The sequence below is a fragment of the Capsicum annuum genome, chromosome 11 (assembly GCF_002878395.1).
Source record: "Capsicum annuum cultivar UCD-10X-F1 chromosome 11, UCD10Xv1.1, whole genome shotgun sequence".
Classification (NCBI taxonomy): Eukaryota; Viridiplantae; Streptophyta; class Magnoliopsida; order Solanales; family Solanaceae; genus Capsicum; species Capsicum annuum.
This window is the reverse complement of record NC_061121.1, coordinates 167,239,004-167,256,592: the sequence shown is the minus strand read 5'-3', so window position 1 is coordinate 167,256,592 and position 17,589 is coordinate 167,239,004. Positions and strand designations below refer to the sequence as shown.

Sequence of the window (17,589 nt, the reverse complement as noted above, 5' to 3'; positions counted from 1 at the left end):
TAATGGTTGTAAGGGATTGCCTCTACTCCTAGTAGTTAGCGTACACCAACTTATACCAAATCTATAACGAAAAATAAAGCCCGTGAAATTCACCAACTTTAATTAATAATTCACACCATCTTCCCCGATAATGGTGTCAAAATTTGATGTCGCCCAAAAACTAACCTCCAAAGAAGTATGCTACGATCAATGTCAAATATTTTAAACCATACAAGGCAGGGTTTGAACCTACAGGAAAAACATTGAACAATATCTCAAACTTAAAAAAATCCACGAGCAATGCGGAAAAGAAATGGGGAGAATTTAAAGTCAAAAGTAACAAGTAACAGAACTTGAATACTTATGTTTGTAAATACTTAAAGAAAAACACTAGGACTGTGTTCCCCCTTGGCTTTATAACTACATAAGATTCTCATAATATCTACCTAACCTCCTGTTCTGCGTACAAAGTTGACAAGATATGTACTATCAACTGTCTTGTGAACACATTGATAGATTTCACCCTTTACCTTGTAAGTATTAGGGATCCCTTGTCTATAATAACCTTAGTAAAACTCTCACCTTTTGAGTATCAAGTTGATTAAATGAGGGTTGGTAGGCTCGAATCACTGTTTTAATCTTTTTTTTCCAATCTTAAAATTCCTTGTGAGGTTGTTCTCGAATATGGGCAATCCCCAAGCTTCTGCAGCAGCTTGGGTTCAATAACTGTGAAGAAGATTGTAATACATGCAAATACAGTAGAATAGATGAATCTCCTACTTTCCTTATGTAGTTGATCTACTAGGGTTCCTACAACTCCAGTCAAGAAAATTAGCCACTCATGTTCATGCAACAATCCATGATAATCATTAAAGAACATATGTAATTAATTGCACAATAATGAAAGAGAGAAAATCCAAAGTCTCCAATAGAATGCGAACCTAAAATCTCAAAAACAAAATATCAATGATGAAAGTATGCTGAAAGTATCCAAAAGTAATGTAAAAGTGTGTAACCTAATAAAATAATAACCCTATGGCATTTATAGCATCTCAAAATAATAAAGAAATCCTAATAATAATGGAATAGAAAAAATATGTCGGCAATCATTACGACTCGTAAGGTCTTCTTACAAGTCGTGAGTTATCAGTCGTAAGCACTTCAATGAATTCTCATCTTCTAGTCTCCAAGATTTTATTGTCATTACGATTCATCACAGTGAGTCATAGTGAGTCCTTACGACTCATAACCACCACTTGTTATCACTTGTGCCATAAACTTCAGGGCTTTGAACACTGGTTTCTTTATGATTTCCTAGTACGAGTCGTACTCAGATCTTACGACTTTTAGTCTTTGATGACTTTACCTCTAGACATTTGGATTTGCTTCTACTCACTTTACAATTATTCTCAATGACTCATAGAAACTTCTTACAAGTTGTAGTCACTAGTCGTGGTCACTTTTCACTTGGTTTCTTAGCTTCACTCTTACTTCTGGTATCCTGACGAGTATGGCTGTGAGTTGTATATTTTCTTAAGGACTTGTAGCCTGACCAGTTCATTAGGTTTTTTAGATTTTTCTTCTATCCTTTTAGTCCAACGCCAATGTTAACCTATTTTACCTGCAACATACTCAAAACTACATCATATCCAACAAGACAACCTAAGTCTAAGCATAAATTCCTTTTTTAAGCATCGAATGTGCCATATTTTCGTGACACATCATCTAATAATGACTAGTTGATAAATAAGGATTAGTTAGTATATGGTGATTAGTTAATAAATGATGTTAATTGATAAGTGGTGTTAATTGATAAAGGCAAAATGGTTCAGTGGACCTTTGTACTATGTCAGTTTTGTAAGTTGAACACTTCTACTTACATGTTTGTTATCTGGACCCCTGAACCCACTAAAAAGCAATATTTCAAACCTTTTGACCATTGACCAAGTCTATGTGGCATTAAAATTGCTGACTAGGATATGGCTTGTATGGTCACGCGTGTTTAAGCGAGTGAGAGCATTATATGTATATTAAAATAATATTAAAATTAAAAAAAATTAAAAAAAAGGCACTCAACTTTTTTTTAGTTTTTAAAATTTAAAAATATTTTTAAAAATTTAAAAATAATAATTTAAAAAAATAAATAAAAAAGCCCTCCCCAACCCCCTCTTCAAGTCCAACACCCCCCACCCCACCTCCACCGTCATCCACCAATCCCTCACCCCCACTGGCGTCAATAAATCACCTATCCATCTCTTCTCCTCAACCTCAACCTCATCCCAACACAAAACCTATTTTTCCCACTCTTTATTTCACCACCGTCATCATCACCTCAAAAACCAACAAAAATTTCTATCTTTTTCACAACCCAAACCCTCCAATTTTGCTTCCAATTAAAAGGGTAAAAGGGGTTGTTTGGTTTGCTTCCAATTCACCGGAGCTTAGAGCTCCTTGTTGGACCAGTGACATAAATAAGAGAGACGGGAGGGAGCTATTGGCTGATTATTTTTCGGAGCTCAAAACTCTGGTAGTGATGAATGGAGGTGTTAATTTGTGAAATATTTGTTTGATTTCTTCCTTGCTTGCATTTTTTGTTAACCTTAATACTTTGTACCGATCCATTTTTATTGATTAATTTTGTTAGGGTTAATTTTGGAGGTCTATTTATGTGTATGTGTATTCATATTGGTAAAGGGGGAAATTATATGATATCGTGGAGGTTCTATGGTCGTGACCCTGAGGTGGTGTTTAATTTTTTGTTGTAAACATGAAAATCACTCATTCAAAAATTATTTTTCGGAGCTCGAAGCTCCGGTAGTGATGAACGGAGGTGTTACAGTGATGGTAAAGTGGTGGTGAATAGTGGTGAAGCTCATTGGTGAAGACGAGAAGAAAGGTGGGAAACAGTGAGGTTTTCGTAGTTAACGAGAGTTTGTGGCTAAGGTGTTTTTTCTGATGGTGGACGGAGATAGTGGTGTTTTGGTAGTGGATGGAGATAGAGAGAGACCATTTTCTTTTTTTAATTCTCAATTTAAAATTTTTATTTTTTAATATTTAATATCTTATATGGCATTTTAAAAATGATGTGAAATTTAATATAGTATTTAAAATGATGTGGCAGCTGATGTGGCGGCTGACATGGAGAGAGTGTGTTACACTCACCAAAAAAGTATTTAAAATATCGCTTTTTAGTGGGTTCAAGGGTCCAGATGACAAACATGTAAGTAGGAGTATCCACCATCCAAAATGGACATATTACAAGGGTCCACTGAGTTATTTTACCATTGATAAATAATGGTTATCCAATGTATGATGATTAGTGGATATGTGAAGAATAGTTGTTAAATGATGGCTATAGGATATGTAATGACTAGTAATTTAAGGGATTAGTTAATAAGAGATGGTTAGCTCATAAACGGTAATTAGTGAGTATCGATGATGATTTTATTAAATAATGGTAGCATTTTGGAATATGGGTATGTGCTAAATGGTAAATTATGAAATATCGTGACTGATTGATGGTAATTGTGGGATGATGGTTAAATAATGATGAAAGTTAGCTATGATATTTGTTGATTACGTTATTCTTCTCTTGAATGTACTTTCTAGTCGTATGGAAGGCTGTGATGAGTTCTTTACTTTTCTGAACCAATTGGCGTATGGGAACAAATTTTGTAGTTTGTGGTTACTTATATTAGTGCTTTATGATATGTTATTATTTCGAATTATTTACTTATGATGTTTGAGCGGTGATTGGTATGTGTTGATTCCTTTGTTATATTGTTATTCCGGTTTAATAACTTACTATGTATAGCAATGTTGTAGATGACTCAGGTTTGTTTCTTTACCATGACATAGTTATGTTGTCTTGTATTTTATCACACTTATTTCATGATTTAGCTCAGTTAGCTGATGATGCCTACTGAGTACCTATTATTTTGGTACTCATACTACACTTCTGTACCTTTTTGGTGCATATAATGAGTACTACTTGTCGCTGTTGATCATTGTTCATGCGGTTATTGATTTTTGGAGATACGGTGAGCTCTTGGTGTTCAATTCGTCCGTTCCCCTCTATCTTTACTTTTAGTCTTTTGGTTCAAGATAGATGTATTGACTACTCTAAACTTTGAGTTGTATTGATACTATTAGATGCTCTTGTACTGGTTGTACTAGGTCGTGGGATTCGAATCTTGTATAGACTGTTTATTCTATCTAGAACCCTTTGTTATTTATAAATTGTGTTCTTGAAATTTCACTTATGTTGGGCATTTCCTTCCGAATTAACCCATTGTGTTAGCTCTAGGTTATGTTTTGTCTTACCTATTGGTGGGATTTAGTAGGTGTCATCATGACTCATAAATTGGGTCGTGACACCAAATAAGGCTTGAAAGCATGGTTCATCAAATCCATGAAGGTTGTTGGTGCATTGGTCAACCTAAAAAAACATCACCAGAACTGATAATGACCATAGAGAGTCTTAAAGGTTGTCTTAGCGATGTCCTCAGCCAAAATTCTCAACTAATGGTAACCTGATCTCAAGCCAATTTTAGAGAACACTGTTGCTCCCTAAAGTTGGTCAATAAAATCATTAATACGATCCATAGAATACTTATTCTTCATCGTCACCTTGTTCAGCGACATGTGGTTAATGCATATATGCATAGAACCATCATTTTAATTCATGAACAAGACAGGAGTACCCCAAGAAGATACACTTGACCTAATAAAACCCTTACCCGAAATATCCTAAAGTTGAGAATTTAGCTCCTTATGCTCAACAGGCGCTATGCATTAAGATGCCATAGAAATAGGTCAACTTCCCAGCTCAAGATTAATAGCAAACTCAATATCATGCTCGGGAGAAAGACTAGGTAGGTCGATAATAGGAACAAAATCAATCAAAGGATTCTCGGCACTAACATCATGAACATAATCAAGATAAGACTCACAAACCCTCGACACCAATCTCCTAATGTGAACATAAGATATAATCCCCATCGGTGCATGGCTAAAATAATCATGCCATACAACTGAGGGTATACCAAGAATGGATAAGGTAATGGTCATGGCAAAACAATCCAAAACTGCATAATAGGGGATAACTAGTCCATGCCCAGAATCACATCAAAATCCATCATATCTAAACAATAAGGTCAGCCTAAGAATTAAAACTCTCGAATAGTCACAACACATGATGTATAAATGTAACCCACTACTAAAAATTCACTCACAAGAGTAGAAACTCACAATGGCACAGATAAAGGCTTCAAAGATAACTCTAAATTCAGTGTGTAATAAGAAGAACCATATGAATAAGTGGATCCTGAATCATATAAAGTAATACCTTGTTGACGGCATACTGAAATCATACCTATAAAAACAACATCTAATGACTCTATCTCTGGCCTACCAGGTATGTCATAAAACAAATCACGTCTACCTCCATCCTGGGCAACTGATCGACCACCCACTTACACACCTTAGGACCTCCTCTAGAACCCTAGGGACCATAACTAGGACCATAAATACAAACTTTAACTAGTAACAACATTAATCTAATCGGCTGAAAACTCTGTGTTGCAGGCTGAATCATTGCATATCGGAGCCACTCTTTGGAGATAAGGCCAATAACCCCACAAGTATAACAAGCCTTGATCGCTCTTCCCTATCTAAAAAATTTGCCTGAACTGGAATAGCTACTTTATCTAGAAGAGATAGAATATGCACCTCTCAAAAGGATTCATAGAATGTGCAGCTCTCAAAAGGATTCAACCTTGAATCCAATCATATTATCATGCCAAGATTGCACACACTTAACATTTAACCAACGGTTATTTATGTTTAACATGAAGAACTTATTGAGAAGGGTACAAAGGAGCTGAAAATGAGAATTATCAAGAGATAAGAAAACCACAAAGGTCATAATCACATCAACAAACCAAAGTGATAAGACCACATTCATTTTAGGAGCCATAAGACATGATTATTTCATTATCTCACCAAGAGACCACACCAAAAGTGCTGACACCAATGGCTCAAAAGTTCACAAAGGTTTCTCGGGGTCGAAGATATGAAAGACCCACATTGCATTTTACTCAAATATGTGGACCAACCAAAGGGCTTACTACCTCTAATGAAAACAAATCCAAAATGAGCATGGATATCATTATAGGCAAAGAGGTAAGTATAGAAAGGAATCACGCATAGGAATATCATCCAAGGTATTACCATCTACAAGAATGCCACATGGATCAAGAGCTATAGCACACAATATCCACAAATATGGAATCAAAGAATTTAAGCACATATTACCCTTTTTTTAAAAGACAATTCATGATCACATAAGATGTTGAATCAACATGGTCAAACATAACATCACATGCAAAAAAAGTAATAAAGAAAGGTGTCGAGGACAACATTCTCTTCTAAGGTTCTCTCAAGAGTTAGAATACACAAAAAGAAAAAGATATTTCAATCACATAGAACTTCTCTTCTTCAAGTAACTTTCTAACGGAAGTGAGTTCATCAATGGAGTCATGTTACTAGGGAAAATGGATAACCTATTATACAACAAACCAATACAAGAACTTGGTTCTCTTTATTAATAATTCTAGACATGTTCTTAAGAATCCCATTTGACACTTTAAATTCTCTAACCCAATGAAGGTGACAAGAAGTCTTTAACAAACCATGGACTCTTTTCCAAAAAAGTAATCAACTTAGAAATACATGAGTTGTGGTCCACACAACATAAGCAAAAGTGTGTTAAATAAGGATGCACATATATAAAAAAACACCTAAAGGAGGCAATGACACTTTTTTCCTAAGGTTTATAACACCACATTTGGAAAAGGAGGACAATATATGCAAACAAGTAATAAAGAAAGGTATCACATAAATGGAATCCATCCAATGTACTTTCAAGAGATGATTCACTCTTTGACCTACAATTAATAAAGACCTAATCATGAATCGGAACATACAATAGTAAATTTTCTTAAACTTTTTTATCTCTCCCCTTTTTAAAGAACACTCATCTTTGTTGGAAATCTTTCCCTTACACAACTTTGGTCCATTAAGGGGATTATAAATCCTCAAGAAAGACTCTTTGTCATAGGTAATAGTACCAATAATTCCATCTAAACCTTGCTTGATGTTTTGACCAAGCACCAAGTGGGTGTCTTATAACCACCACATTCCAATTGGACATTATGGTAAAGTGGATAGAGTGGTCATAGAGATAGATCTAAGAAACACTCTTTTCCCCATGAATGCCACCAAAACAAATAGATAGATTCTATACACAAAAATAGGTAATATCATGAGCAAATAAAGAATAAAGAAAGGTGTCACACAAATTGATTTAATATAAGGTGTCCTCAAGGGCATGCTCACTACTAAGCTCTAAAACATTATCAAGTGTATGCTCAAGAATTTGAACACTCAATGAAGAAGGAATAATTAGGAAACAAAGATCACCTTTTAATTTCTTACAATCCTTCCCCATAAGAGTACTCTCATCTTCTAAGAAGAAATTTTCATCTTTAGGAGGAATATTGTCACACCATAATAGGTTGTTATATAGAGTATAGCCCTTGAGAAGAGCTACATCATTAACATGATTCACACTACTAGATAATTTACCTGGAGTGATTTCATCTTCCTCAAATAAGAAATTGTACTGCAAAAAAGAAGGATCAATCCAAGAAGGAGAATTGAAACATGTAAGTTCACTCTCAAAATGACAATTATCGGATTTTGAAGAAGTTTCAAACACATGATCATCCCATGATCCAAGCAAGTAATATGAGTTTCCTTCAAAGACATTCTTAAAGGATCACTCTTATTCACAAGATCAATATTTTTCACTTTTTCACTAACTCGAGATTCACTAAGGACATCACAAACATATTTAAGTAGTGGACTAGATTATTAGCAATATGATCAACACAATTGTTGCAAGACAATGTATTATCACTCAATATAACAACTTCAACGCTAGATGGACTCAAGTGAAACTTACAAGAAGAGTCAATTTGTGTCATTAATATGATCAACTTGTGTATCCACTCTCAACATATACATTATCATCACAAGGTAAAAAATTATTAGGATCGCATGTAAACAAACTATCACTCACACTTAATTGACAACTAGACACACATTGATCTTTCACCTTACTAAATTGCAAGAGTTTATTTTGTTACCTTGAAGTCCTTAAGAAGATTTTCTCTACCTTGGTACAAGATTCCTTTCAAAGAGTTGGAATACTTTTCATATGGCTTGATACATAGGTCCAATCCAATCTCCTGATATTTTTATTAGACCATATGTTTGAAGCTTGTATTCCTACTCCATTTGTAATATTATTACTTGCACAAATATCCTTACTAAGAGAAGGACAAATAAGATTAGTTTGGGTTTGTAGTAACCCCCTCACTTTATTCCACGCAATCTCTCCTTTTTTAGTCTTGGGTTTCCACTTTGCACTTCCTTACTCCTTTTTTGTATCATTTTATTTTAGTATTTGTATTATAACTATTAGTGGAGATGGTGTGAGCTACCATTTGGGAACTTTTCTATTTGCAGGTGATGTGCCCATACTTTTCTATACTTATATTATTTTCTACTTTGCCCAATCAACCCGTGATACCTGTTGAGTACAAGTGGACCATACTCACTCCTGTTGTGCCTTTTTGGTGCAGATCCTACTCGACATGGCACGAAAAGGTTGAGCTTCGTGCTATTGAGTTGGTGACCTTCCGAAGTACTTGAGTGATCAAGAGTTCAGATTTTCTTTTTTTAGGACCTCCTCCTATCTTTATTTATGTCTTTATATCGGTCCTATAGACAAACTATGTACTTTCAGATTCCTTCATGTATTAGATGCTCTAATATTTGTGAGGCTAGATTTGGGGGCTTTATATTACTTCTTCAAACTTTCACTTTATTTATGTTATGTGTTGACCTAATTTCTTTCTAGAGGTCTCCGCTTGCCTTATTTATTATTATGTTTTTTAGATATTGGGAGATGAACTTACTTGTCAAGGTTGGGTTGTAAAAAGTATCATCATGACCTAATCATTGGGTCATGACACTAGGTGCGCGTTGCAACCACCTAATTCAATTTCCAATAAAAATTTAGAAAGAGCAATGAATTATTGAAAATTGAAATCCTAAAAGTGCCAAATCAAATATCTAATCCAGAAGAAAAAAAAATAGAGTACCAATATTCCAATATTTTCATCTTTCTTGTGGAGTCTTTTCTCGATTAATTGAAAATATCCTTTAAACAATCCCAAATTTTTTATATGAGCTTCTCTCAACATTTTAAATTTTTTGATATATTATTCACTCGAAACGATTTTCATTTTTGATATGTTGAAATTTAAAGGAAAAAAACATAAAAGAATAAAGAAAAAAAAGTAGAAGAAAGAATCAGGACAAAGAAGAAGAAGCAGGAAAAAAGAAGAAGAATCAGGAAGAAGAAGAAGAAAAAAGAAGCAACAAGAAGAAGAAGCATTAGAGGTGACTTTTTTTGGGTAAATAATTTGGCTGAGGGGCTATTTTGTGTAATTTTTCTCTTTTTTGAATCAAGAAGTCTTAAAATATAATAAAAAGAAAATATATCATAAAGTTTTTAAGATTTTCTCTCATCGACATGTTTGTATAGAAAATGTTGTCTAACAGCCTTAACTGTAGAAAGACGCTACACCCCAAAAGTCACGTCTTTAAACATCTTATTATGTTGTCCTCGAAAAAGAGTTGCACCCGTTAGTTTGATTATCTTTTCTATGTACTACTTATATAATTATTTGTCAAACTTTGAATGATATTTTAAGTATAAAATGACAACTATTTAAATTAATTACTCAAGACTCATATAAGTTGAGTTTCATAATGCTATACCCTTCATATTCATTTTGTTTGTTTGATTTTTATTTGACTCAAATTTTAAGAAAGAAAAAAAAATTGGATCTTGGATTCTTAACCAAACAACTTGATTTTCTATAACAAGCATTATTAAAATTTTTAAAGATGTACTTCTAATCAGTGAGAATCTAAATTAGTCGAGTTTCTACATGAGTTTTAAACACTGACTGAGAAACTAAAAATAAGAAAGATTGTGTATAATATTTAGGATTTCAAACATTAATATTATTCAAGTTAATAATTTTGACGTGCACGTGTGTACTAAACTGGTGAAAATAATTATGTGCATGTGCAATTATAATTCGGTACTTTCTCTGTCCCATTTTATGTATCGTAGCATGGAGTTTAAATAATAAAGAAAGATTTGATGATGTTTATCAAATTACTTTATAAAAGAATGTACTATTACTATTTTTAATTAAGTGAGAATTTATAAATAAAATCAATAAGAATAAAAATGAAATTATATCATTAAGTAGTTTACAAATAAGAAAGATTGACATTTTTCTTTGCGAATAAATAAAAATGACAAACATATATGGGACGGGGGAGTATAATTTTTGGTTTGGTTGGTGCTAATTTCAAAAGGGAAAAGGGTCAAATATGCCCCAAAACATTGTAAAAATGTTCAGATATACCCACCGTTAAATGTTTAGCTCGCCAATGCCCTTGCTGTCCAAGTCTTGTGTCATATATACCCCTGCTGTCAAGTTTTAGACTATATATACCTCTATTATCAAGTTTTAGGGTATATATACCCTTGGCGCCGTTAATTGCTTTGCTAAAATTTTCCAACCCTTTTTTTCCCTTTTTTTTTTTTAAAGAAATCATATTTTCCACATCACATATAATTACACTCACCACTTCTTCTACTCATAAACCATCCATCAAATGCTCTCATCTATCTCACAATCACTTTGAATTTTCTCTAATTTGTCAAAATTTCTTTGTTGTGTTTTTCGATTCTTTCATAACCCCAAGAATCATAAAGTAAAAAAATGAGAAAAGTCAAGAACACCCCATAAAAAACTCAATGGACAATTACGATAAAAATAAAGAATTAAAGTACTTATCAACTGCAAATTATTTTAGTATCATCAATCGACTCCATCTTTCGCACCACTGTCAATTCCAACATCAAGAATAAGAAGAATAAAGAAAACTCAAGTGAGAAATTGTGACATAGAAGTGTAAAAGAGGCTGTCCATATATAGATAACAAAAGCAAGTTGTCATTAAGAGGAAATCTTTTACACATATATATATGTATGAGAGAAGCGGTTAGACAAGAATTTGAAAATATAACAAAGGGTTTTCTGTAAATTAGAGAAAATCTAAAGAGATTGTAAGGTAGATGAGAAAATTTGACGGACATTTAATGTGTAGAAAAGAGGGTGAATTTAATTACATATGCTATGACAATTAAAAAGTGATGTGAAAAATATAATTTCTTAAGGAAAATAAAAGGAAAAGAGGATTGAAAAATTCCAACAAAAAAATTAATGGTGACAAGGTATATATAACCCAGCACTTAGCAATGCGGAGAAATTAACGGTGACAAGGTATATAGAACCCAACACTTAGCAATACGGATATATATAGCCCAAAACATGAAACGGTATATATAGACCAAAACTTTAACCATAGATGTCCTGAGCTAAACTTTTAATAAAAATATATCTAATATTTTCGTAAAGTGCAGAAACATATTTGACCCTCTTCCCATTTGAAGTACTTGTAATAAAAATGGAAAGAGTTGATATATTCCCTCCAATGTAGAATATTGAGGAAACTTGGAAAAAATTGAAATTGGGTTGAGAAAGTGGGGGAATTCTGAAAGCTGGATCTGGAAATCTCGTTTTCTGGAAAAATGGAAGAGTATTTGCGGTGCATGAAGACTCTGCGCACTCAAATGAATGGTTCTCATCTCTCCAATCAATCAATTAATCAATGAATCTAGGGCAATTATGTATGCTTCAATTGAATTTTGATCAACGTTTTTCAGATGTGGAGGATCAAGCAGTTAAGATAACAGCCGAGGAACAAATGCAGATCACTGCAGTGCAAAATCTCCAAAATGAAATTAACTCAGGTTAAGAGTGTATACAGATCGTTTATGCTAATGGATTGTTGCCAGCTTATATTACGTTTGAATTGCCGGATTTAGACGTCGTTTCATTTGGTTGTTGCGAGTTCAACAGTAATCATGTGTTTTGATCATATGCCTAGGGTTCCTCTTGCTGCTATTTTGATTTCCATAGCCCTTTTTTTTTTTTTTTATCTTTTTTTAAGCTATGCTCATAATGCATGCATCACATCTAAGAAGACCAAATCGTAGACCAAAGTTGTGCAATTGTTAATTTTCCTACTTTTTCTTTCAACTTTATCCATGTGCAGTAAGTATCGTTTGCATTTTTGTGTTCTGCAGAGAATTTTGTCAACGGGTATGGAATAGGATACCTGTTTATTAGAATTTATCTTATCTTCAGTTTCTGCTTCATCTCATACAATTTAGTCTATTACATCCATATTATGGAGCTCTTCATCTTAGTAATACTTTTCTACCTTTGCTCTCTCTTTTCCCTCATGTTTTTCTTCTAATAATCAAATATTACTTTCCACCAAAAACAAAGCAGTGAAATCCCAGACTAGCCATCTCAGAGAGGAAATTGCTAGGATACTGGAGAAAAAGGGGCACATCTGTTCCATGATTTTGGAAAAACAAAGAAAAGTTGCTTCTTTAGGAGCTGATTCATCCACCCTCAACCAGGTAATGCTAAGATCTGCCATCAATTAACTTTGAAACGGAGCTGAAACTAAAAATCCCCTCTATGGATACGATTAGTCATGTTTATAAATTTTGTACATGAAATCAGAAATGGGTGCTCTGTCTGTTCTCAACTTCACAACCTTAATAGCATAATCCAACTAGACGTGGGTTCTAAATCATAAGATTACAAGTAAATGTGTTTTCACTTAAGGATTAGGCTAGTTATGATTCTATATTTTTCAATTTTCACAAGTGGGTGATAAAAATTATGTAAAAATTGAAAATGTGGTCTCGTCTTTTCTCCGGAAATATATTGATGAAAGAAGGTTGAAGCAATTGATATCATGGAAGTCGTCTATTATTTCACTGCCGAGCTATAAACAGCAATGTTCTTTATGTACTTTAATGAAGAACAATTTTTGGAGTTCAAATTCTTACCATTTTTTGCATAAAAGGGAGATGAATTTTGGTTATTTAGAAAATAGGTTTGCAAGTTTTTACTTTGGATAAACTTGTCTTTTGATAAGGAAAGTTGGGTTAGTGTTTGGATCATGTGATATTGTATATATTCTTTGATCCTTGTTTGTTAAACAGACATCAGAGCTCCTTCAACAGGAAAGAAACAACCTCTCAGCAAAACTTCTACTGAAAAGGTAACATGAAAAGCATATATCAGAGATTTCTGATGGACAGTAAGTAATGTTAAGTGCAAATGATTGTCATAACAGTGATTACTATGCTAAGACTGTTATGGAAGTAGCTGCTCAGCTAGGAGAACAACAGGTTTCCTTCCCCATGTTCCCTTCTCTGTTGCTTTCCACTTAGATTGTTCAGCTACACAAGCTTTACCTTGATCACAAGCAAGGGTTCCTACTTTTAGGGTTGGATCAATATCAAAGATTGCAAAGAGAACTTGTGTGTTGGAGTGAATGACCAGGTATTTCTACTAAGTCATAATGCTTTCTTTCCTTCTGAATTTTGTTGCTTTTCTCTGTAATTGTCTAGGAATTATAACTTTCCAACGGATAAACCGAGTAAGGTTTTTTAAATTTGTGTGTATAGACACCCAATGAAGGGAAAAACAAATGCATAAAAGCCAGGTCAAGGTAATTACAAGAGACATATTCTAAGATAATCAAATGCATACACTCCATTTCAAGCTGTGAAAGGCCGAAGCAAATAAGATCCTTACGAAGTATCAGATGAATAGTATGATTATACTTTAAATCATGTAATTTTATGTGATGTTTTAACTTTTCAAGTGTGATATTTGAATGCATTGTGGGTTTACAAATTTTCTGATTTTTTCAAGTGCAACTATCAAAGTGACTTGATATTTCTGAGGTCTGAGCCTTTGATCGAGACAAGATGCTTAGATTCAATTTTTGTTCACTCAAGTTAACTAGTTTTGCATCCTCCCTATAAGAATTCTTGTCCATTGGCTTTGAAGATATAATGGTTTTGGACTTGATGTATTTTGATTTGGCGATACTTATTGTTTCTTGTGATTCTCAAATGTCATATTTCTGGAAAACTTTGAGGTATGAACCATGGCTTGGTGAATCTTACATTCAAGTTTGAGCATAAACTAACTGGTGATATGATGTTTCCTGCATTATCCCAACTTCGTAAATACTCCATCAACTATTATAGTAGTTGTCATTTCTGTGCTAGTATGATATATCAGTAGAGTAAATACTTGCTGACTGTCATTCTACCACCAAAAAGGGGATAGAGTGGCTTCTCTGAATAAGATTCCTACTCTATAATATGCATTCTGCTGGAACTGATGGCTAAAACATTCAGGTGATGGGCAAAATTGGTGAGGAAATTGGTGAAATTGAAGGTATGACCAATGCACTGTTAGTTTATATTGTCTTTCCATGATATCGATGGGTTAATGTAATTTTAAAGTCACCCTGTAGACTATATATTCACCTCTGCCTTAACTTCGTTTTATTTGTCTTTATCCTTTTTCTTTTTCCTGTTCATCCCGTTTGAAGCATATTCATATTTATTTACAGAGAATCAGGATAATGTGGCAGAAATTCTAAAGATGAATTTGACAGATGCTAAAACAAAGCTAAACCAGATGAATGAGCTGAAGTCTGAACTTGTCACAGAGAACAGTCAGGTTTGCTTAAACAATTTTGACTATTCTGTTTCTGTGTGTGACTAGCCCTTCCCCTTGGGCACTGAGGAAAAAAAAAAAAGGCAGCCCAGTGCCCTAAGCTCCCGCTATGCGTGGGTCCTGGGAAGAACAATGAAAGGACCACAAACAATATTGCTATTACTATTTGTTGTTTGATGAACCATGGATGTATATCCTTCAGTCTAGACACGTTTTCTGCTGAGTCTCTATGTCAGTATGGAGGTTAGAGATCTTCAATGTTCCTTGAATTCTTTGTTTCTTTTCTAGTTCCAACATTTGAAGGTAAAGTTGACACATACGCCTCAGATTCTTGTATTTTAAAGTGGAATTGTTACAGGGTTATCATACCCCCTGTATTGTCCTTGCTTCTGAAGTTGACTTTCTTAATTAACCAGTACAGTAGTTGCAACATTTTTCCTCTCTATGGAAGCCTTTGGTGCTGAATGGTTATTTATATACTTTCAATCCAGCCTAAGATCTATGGTTTATCACTACCTGAATCCCCCAATCCTGACTCGTGGGCGTAAGAGAGGAAATTCTCTAACCGAAAATGGAAAAGTTAAGTGCTATTGTTAATGATTATTATGTGGGAAATTAACATCTGAGATTTTCTTCAGTTTGATTCTCATTCAAATACAGTTATTTCAGTTCCAATACAAGTATCTGAAAGGCATTTTGCATTGACAGGTACGGAGATGTATTGAGCTTCTGAAGTCAAAGATGAATGATTTCAAGGTCAGTTATAATCTGTTTTCCATAAATTATGTTCAGTCTTAGCTCAAAACATTTCTCTTTTTATAATGATAACAACTGCTTGTCAAATCCATCTTGACATTTGCAATTACGCAACAAACAGGTGCTTTGGATATAGTTGACTAGCAAAATGCATCAAATTTAACTCACTGCGAGATCAGAAAATTAAAATCGTGAATTTGGTGAAAAAGAGCATGTTAACAGCTTCTATTTTTGAATCAATATAATTTAAATAAAATATAATTGCTACAGTTCAAAGCATCAACCTAACCATCATTCATTATTCTGCAGGCACAACTCAGGGAAATGGATAGCAAATCCTTACAAGAGGAGTACCAAGCACTTCTATCAGACAAAGCTGGAGAGGCAGGGTATCTGCAGTCTTTACAACTCCAGATTGCAAAATTGATGGTATTGAGAAATATTCACTCTTCCTTTGCACTTTGACATGTCATTCAACTTGTGTTATCAACGTTATTTTAAAAGAGATTCAGAATATCCCATTTGATGATGAAAATTTATCTATTGATTTTTCCATTTCACTCACAATTGGTAATTTTGCTTTCAGAGAATTTCCCACAGTATGAAATGTTCTTGAGGAGAGGAGTTCAAGATATACGTGGATCTTTGTGGATGAAAATGACCAGGGCCAGGCAAGTAATTCAACTAACTAGGTGGTGGAGTTTCTTCAGTATTAATCAGGTATATTTGCAAATAACAGTCGAGATAGTTTGAGAAAAATGGGGAAGATAATGCAGGGAAGCTGTTGCAGTTGTTGAGATGGCATAATGTGGTTTGTACTTTGTTGCAGTAGTATCTGTGTTCTATGTAAAACATACTTATCAAATGCTCGTAGAGTTCTGCTTGAATGACTAAATAAGCGTGACTAAACATAAGCTGAGCATTTCGCGTATAGAAAATTGGACATTTCATCACACGTGTGCTAACTCTGATATATTGGGAAACAAAGTCTAACAATTGCTATAGAAACTGTCATCTTCATGACACCTCAGATTACTACATTTATGGAGGTGCGCACTAAAACTGAAGAATATATAGCACACTAAAACTGAAGATTATCAGTGCAGTCCTCTAATAGAAATCAGATAAAACTAGTTATATACCTTCAGTGTGTTTTGAACTTTTGTTGTACTATGAAGTTGTATAAGTAACTTGATATTTTTACGAAGTATAAGATTGAAACCCAAACTTTTAACTTAAGTCTTGCCAGTGATGTTGCAAAGTAAATAGTCCAATATAAGCACCATCCGACTTTACATGACCCGTAACTTCTCCAAGGCTGCAGTGATATCCTGGAGTTCATATACTTCAGCTGCACATATGTTTCTACTATCTAGAGGCACTACATGATCTGTTTTGAAGCTGTCTTCATTGTAAAAGAAGCTTCTTGCAGGCATATTCCATACTTTGTTTTAGAATAACAGTCTCGCGAAGGCCCACAAGCAAGGTTTCATAGTCCAACTTCCCCTCGCATGCAGAAAACGAGTGACTGACAAATTTTATGTTGAATTGATCTTTCCTAGTATCTGCTAACCAAAAACAGTAGCATCTGTAGACTAAAGGTTAGTAGAGGAATGAAAGGATATACCTAAGTGCTTGGGATCTTGATGTCGCGTTCAACCTTGATGCAGGATGTGTGTAGACAACATTGCTACGGAATCCTCTCATGCCTGGACTCTGACGAAGGCAATTAACTTTCCTTACCTGTCACATTTAACTTATTCTCAGGCTGCAAACGGGAAAACCAATTTGTATATTTTTATTTGTAATGTGTAACTTAGAACATCAGGAGCAGCTTTGCAGTCTTACTCTGGCTCCTGACTTGATGCTATATGAGTAGCATCGTGAGCTGCATGCACTATAGCAATGTGCAATGTCATGCTCTTAACCTTCTTCTATTGTTCCAAGCCTCACCACAGCTAACTTAATGTTCTCACCTGCCACCGGTACTCAATGTGGGCTTCATATTCGTCATCTAG

General features: G+C 34.2%; 1 protein-coding gene across 2 annotated transcripts; it reads left to right on the top strand.

Annotated features, from left to right (window-relative positions):
- The first annotated feature begins 11,466 nt into the window (after positions 1–11,466).
- Positions 11,467–16,524, top strand: LOC107856030. Of its 2 annotated transcripts, XM_016701027.2 has the most exons (11): positions 11,467–11,833; positions 11,920–12,006; positions 12,551–12,684; positions 13,279–13,337; positions 13,413–13,467; positions 13,565–13,621; positions 14,491–14,530; positions 14,709–14,818; positions 15,524–15,571; positions 15,881–16,000; positions 16,158–16,524. In XM_016701027.2, the coding sequence occupies exons 1-11, from the start codon at positions 11,785–11,787 to the stop codon at positions 16,185–16,187; spliced, it is 789 nt and encodes a 262-aa protein (XP_016556513.2). In that variant the 5' UTR covers positions 11,467–11,784; the 3' UTR covers positions 16,188–16,524. The 2 variants fall into 2 exon arrangements, with proteins under 2 accessions (XP_016556513.2, XP_047255018.1); XM_047399062.1 differs by lacking the exons at positions 15,524–15,571; positions 15,881–16,000; positions 16,158–16,524 and adding an exon at positions 15,307–15,503 and having other exon boundaries at positions 11,543–11,833.
- The last annotated feature ends 1,065 nt before the right edge of the window (positions 16,525–17,589 follow it).